The sequence below is a fragment of the Cyprinodon variegatus genome, unplaced genomic scaffold, assembly GCF_000732505.1.
Source record: "Cyprinodon variegatus isolate N-32 unplaced genomic scaffold, C_variegatus-1.0 Scaffold90, whole genome shotgun sequence".
Taxonomy (NCBI): Eukaryota; Metazoa; Chordata; class Actinopteri; order Cyprinodontiformes; family Cyprinodontidae; genus Cyprinodon; species Cyprinodon variegatus.
In genome coordinates, this window is record NW_015150543.1 from 1,280,360 (window position 1) to 1,284,861 (window position 4,502).

General features: G+C 35.2%; 1 protein-coding gene across 1 annotated transcript in view; it reads left to right on the forward strand.

Moving 5' to 3' along the window:
* The window catches only part of LOC107084014 (complement C3-like), an 84,236-nt gene that overhangs the window by 72,576 nt on the left and 7,158 nt on the right, over positions 1-4,502 (forward strand). The window contains exons 29-31 of the mRNA XM_015373641.1: positions 2,183-2,245; positions 2,913-2,994; positions 3,119-3,167. Coding sequence (XP_015229127.1) covers positions 2,183-2,245; positions 2,913-2,994; positions 3,119-3,167 — 194 coding nt within the window. The remainder of the gene's footprint in view (positions 1-2,182; positions 2,246-2,912; positions 2,995-3,118; positions 3,168-4,502) is intronic.

Consider the following 4,502-nt stretch of genomic DNA (forward strand, 5'->3'; position numbering starts at 1 on the left):
TATAATATATAGTGTTTTCAAATGTAAATTTTTTTGTTATATACTTTATTGATGATTATTTATTAAATATTTATTTTTTTAACTCATATGAAACTTTCTATATTTGGCAATTAACTTTTGGGTTCCAATGAGTTCTGATAACAAGGAAATCATCCAGATTCCTCTAGATTTTAGATGAATATTGATAAAACGTAACTGCATAGCTACTTTGCATAGTAACCAGTTACTTTTTTGGAAAATAAAATAGTACCTACTGTATAACTCTTTGTCTTTAGTTAAAAGGCCAACACTGGCTGCCCCTAAGTATCATGCAATAATCTGCCATTTCTAAAAATTACTGCAGAGCTATCCCAGATATACTGAAAGTACATGTTGTGTTTAAAAAAATGCGTTGCTCATTGAATCATGGTCTGGACATTTTTATTGTGTTGAGTTTTGCTTTAAAGAAATTATGTATTATTGATAAATTAGTACATTTTCTTTTTACAGCAGCATATAGGGCAACAGCTTTTGGTTTGGTTTTTAGTTACTTTGGAAATGGACGTTATTAGTGGTTATCAGTCCCATACAATGGCTTCAGTTTGTGCTTCCTACTTCCCAGAAGGCTCAGACAGTTGATATCAAAGAATGAATCCTAATCCTAAGGTAATTTCGTTTTTCCCCACAGCATTGGATGATGTACATACACTATATGTGTAATTTTAACATCATTATAGTAGTTCTTCATCTATTGTATATAAATGGATCCTCCATATACCAGATAAGAGATATAGTTCTAATGGCACCAGAAATATACCTTTGAACTGGTTTTGTTCATACCTTTGAGGCTTCACTCAGTTCATTAATTTAAAATAATTTAATTCCCATCTTATCTCTGCTACCTTAGGTGTTCCCCAGGGCTCTGTCCTGGCCTCCCATTGTTAACATCTACATCCTCCACCTCGGCCACATACATCGGAAGTCTCATATACATTTTAATAGAGTTGGATGACACTCAGCTCTATCTCTCCCAGCATTACCCTTTACAGCACTTTTTCCTTTTCCTCTCATCAGTAATATTACCAGTCTGCCTACTTCTACTTTCATAACATAAACCGCCTCCAGTCTTCTCTTTTTACATCAGTCGGTGCATCTTGACACAGGTTAAGACTCATCCTATCTATAACATCCTATCTTTCTGAAGCGGGATTTTCTGCGGTTACAGCGACCAAAACAAAGCTACGGAGCAGACATCAGAAGCACACTTTGTGTGTCATTGTCATTACGCCTAGATGGGAGCGGCTTGTTTCATTTTTATGCTGTTTGTATTTGATTTTATGCCAGTCGTATCATTTTACTTGATCGTATTTACCTACCTTCACTTCATCTCACTGTTCGCTCTGACCATCTTGTTACCATGGAGAGCAGAGCTTTTAGCCCCTCTGCCCCTCCTCTCTGGAACTCACCCCCACCAGATTAACAATTTGCTATCACTTTTTTAAATCTAAGCTCTAAAACCACCTTTTTAAAATCTTTCTTACTCTCTGTAATTTATTTGTATTTTCTTATTTTAACTGTTTCACCTTAATCATATTTGTATTAATTCTAATGTTTTAAATATATGCCTGTTTTCTTGTATTGTAATGTCTGAAATATAGCCTAAGGTGATCTTGTGTTCAGAAAGGTGCCTATAAATAATATGCATTATTATTATTCTATCACTTATATCAGACAAATAAAAAACAAAAACATCGCATATCCTGACAACGGAGTTTTCTTTCAAGAAATTTTAAATTCATATGACTGAAACGTGGAATTCATTCCCAGTAAAGCTTTTAGACGCAGCTTAAAAAAATGGAAGGTACACTGTAAATAAAGTAAATGTAAAAAGTATAAAGTTGGTAAATTATAAAAAACTAAACTTTAAGAACCGCCTGTTATAAGCTATAACAAAACTACTAGAAGGTAGAGGAGACAGTCTGAAACTATTCTATGGAACTAATAACCGCTAATATTGCCCATTTTATGGTTGATCAAATCCAAAACCGCTTTTTTAAAGATGAACAATTCAAATGTTTTGTTGAAAATTTTTAAAATGTACCAAATTTTTCTCTATTATGTGAATCTTATATGGTGTTGAATATGCTTCAATATTTCTATATGTTCCATTCTTCTTTTTAACAACTTTCCATTTTCCCAACAGTTCAATGGTATTAATAGGAATGTCAAAGTCACTGTAACAGGGAATGGAGAAGCAATGTTTAATGTAAGTATACACCCATTTCTCATCCTCCATGTTCTATAGTACAATAGTAGCCATTCAAAATGGCCCTTCCCAATGAAGCACCAGTCTAGTGGCAGCTAACATCCAGCCCCTGGAGTGATCCCCTCCTTCTCCTGGGTGTGCATATGTTTTTACTCAGACTCCAACCTTTCACTGAATTACAGGGTCTGACCAGGAGAAGGTTCTTCTCTTTAGATCTTAATGTCCACAAATCATGACAGAAAGAATATTTTAGTACAAAGATTGAGGGGGACCAGCCATGGACCAGCCATGGGCCCATCAAGGAAAGTTGGGAAAGTTTGAATGGCAACAACTGTACACCTTGCTTTTTATGGACTAACAGAGGTGGTCTACAACAGAACAGTCATTTCTCATTGTAAACAAAAATTTGTTTTTTGTCTAAAATGAAATTCGAATCTTTTCACTCATAATTCAGATCTTTGTTGTTGTTTTTTGCTGTTGTTTAAAGTTTGTTTTTTTTCATCCTGATGAAGTTAGATCTAAAGAAAATGTAATAAACATTGATCATGTCAATATGCACACAATCGGTTATATCTGGACAGTATGAAGATTTATATGATTAAATGTTTGTAAATCTAATCACAAACTTTAAGGTTGTTGATGTTCATCAATTTGTTTTGTGCTCCAGATGGTATCTCTTTACTATGCTGTGCCGAAGAAAGAGGAGAGTGACTGTGAGATGTTTGACCTGAATCTTGAGCTCATAGATGGTAATTTACCCCGCATTGTTTCTCCTATTGTTTCGCTGAGTTAAATGCTGGATGATCTGGGGTCTAGTTTTCTTCCTTGTTTCTCACTTTTACAGTTTGTTTATGAAATATTTTATTTTTGCAGAAAAAGTTACCGAAGATGAAAGAGTATACATGCTTAAGATCGAGGTTCTGTGAGTACCCCTTTCAGTGGACTTATATGTTATCAAGGTCAGTTAAATATTAGAATGACATTAAACAAAAAGGCAAGTAAAACATTTTTTTGACTTTGAACTGCTTTTATGTAACTTTTTACATTTTGATTATAAAAACATACTTAAATGTTAGTTTGGTTGTACAAATCTAGAAGTGTTTTTTTTTTCTTTTGTGTGCGTGTTTTGACAATTAATTTGCTGTTTATTTTGTGCTTTCTTTGGTTTATTTTCCTATGATTACCTATTGTTAGCTGTTTTTAACTTGTTTATTATAAGGCAGGTATGCCCAAAGGTGGTCCTCGAGGGGCACCGTCCTACAGGCTTTAGAGGTTTCCCTTCTTCAGCACAGCTGATTTCCATTGATAGCTGATAAAAAGGCTTTGCTGATGCTGAGAAACATTGAAAACCTGTAGCACAGCAGGCCTCGAGGATCTACTTGGGACATACTGGCTGTAGGTGATCCTTTTGTATTGGGTTATTTCTAGCGCTCTTTCTACATTTAGGGCCTGACCTTATAAGGTTTGCATATCTTAAAATATAGAGCAGATCTTCAAGGTATACAGTGATTTGTGTATCGAATTCAGCTTGGAACGATGGAGGTAAATCCAGCTATTTAGAGTGTAAACCAAATGGTCCTTACTGCTGGAGGATACCAAGTAGTTAGATGTAGCTGAAGCAGCTTCAATGGCACCAACCAGTCGTGGTCGATCATGTGAAAATCACCCAATTTCAAAACACTGCTGATTACTGACCGATGCAAATCTAGTCTCAACCTGTTCCACAAAACAGCTTACCCAATCAATAGCTAACTCAGATAAATGTGGAATGTCATTTTGATCAGGAATAATCATGTTTTACTGATCTATAAATTGCATATAGCTGTATTACTGTTGCCCTGTCTTTCAAACACATTATCCAATATGTTTTATTCTGCATTACAATCCTGAGTTTCAGTCTTGTGAAATAGGCAGTTCCTCTTGCATGTTGTCACAATGACTGATCGAATCGGGGCTCCATAGATAATGGGTTTCCACAGTAGTCACACACGTGCTCGATTCCAACTGAAATTACTCAGAGTTTTCAGCCTTAGTTTTCTATTTAGTTTTGAGAATTTGGGTCTGAGTTTGTTTAACATGCTTTGTGAAAAAGGCATTCTTTTACCAACGTTCAACATTTTGACCATTTCAGTTTGGCTACAGGTTTTTTTAAAAGCTGTTTTTTCTAGTTCTTTTTTGCAAACATTCTAATTACTTGAGTGTGTGTGTGTGTGTGTGTGTGTGTGTGTGTGTGTGTGTGTGTGTGTGTGTGTGTGTG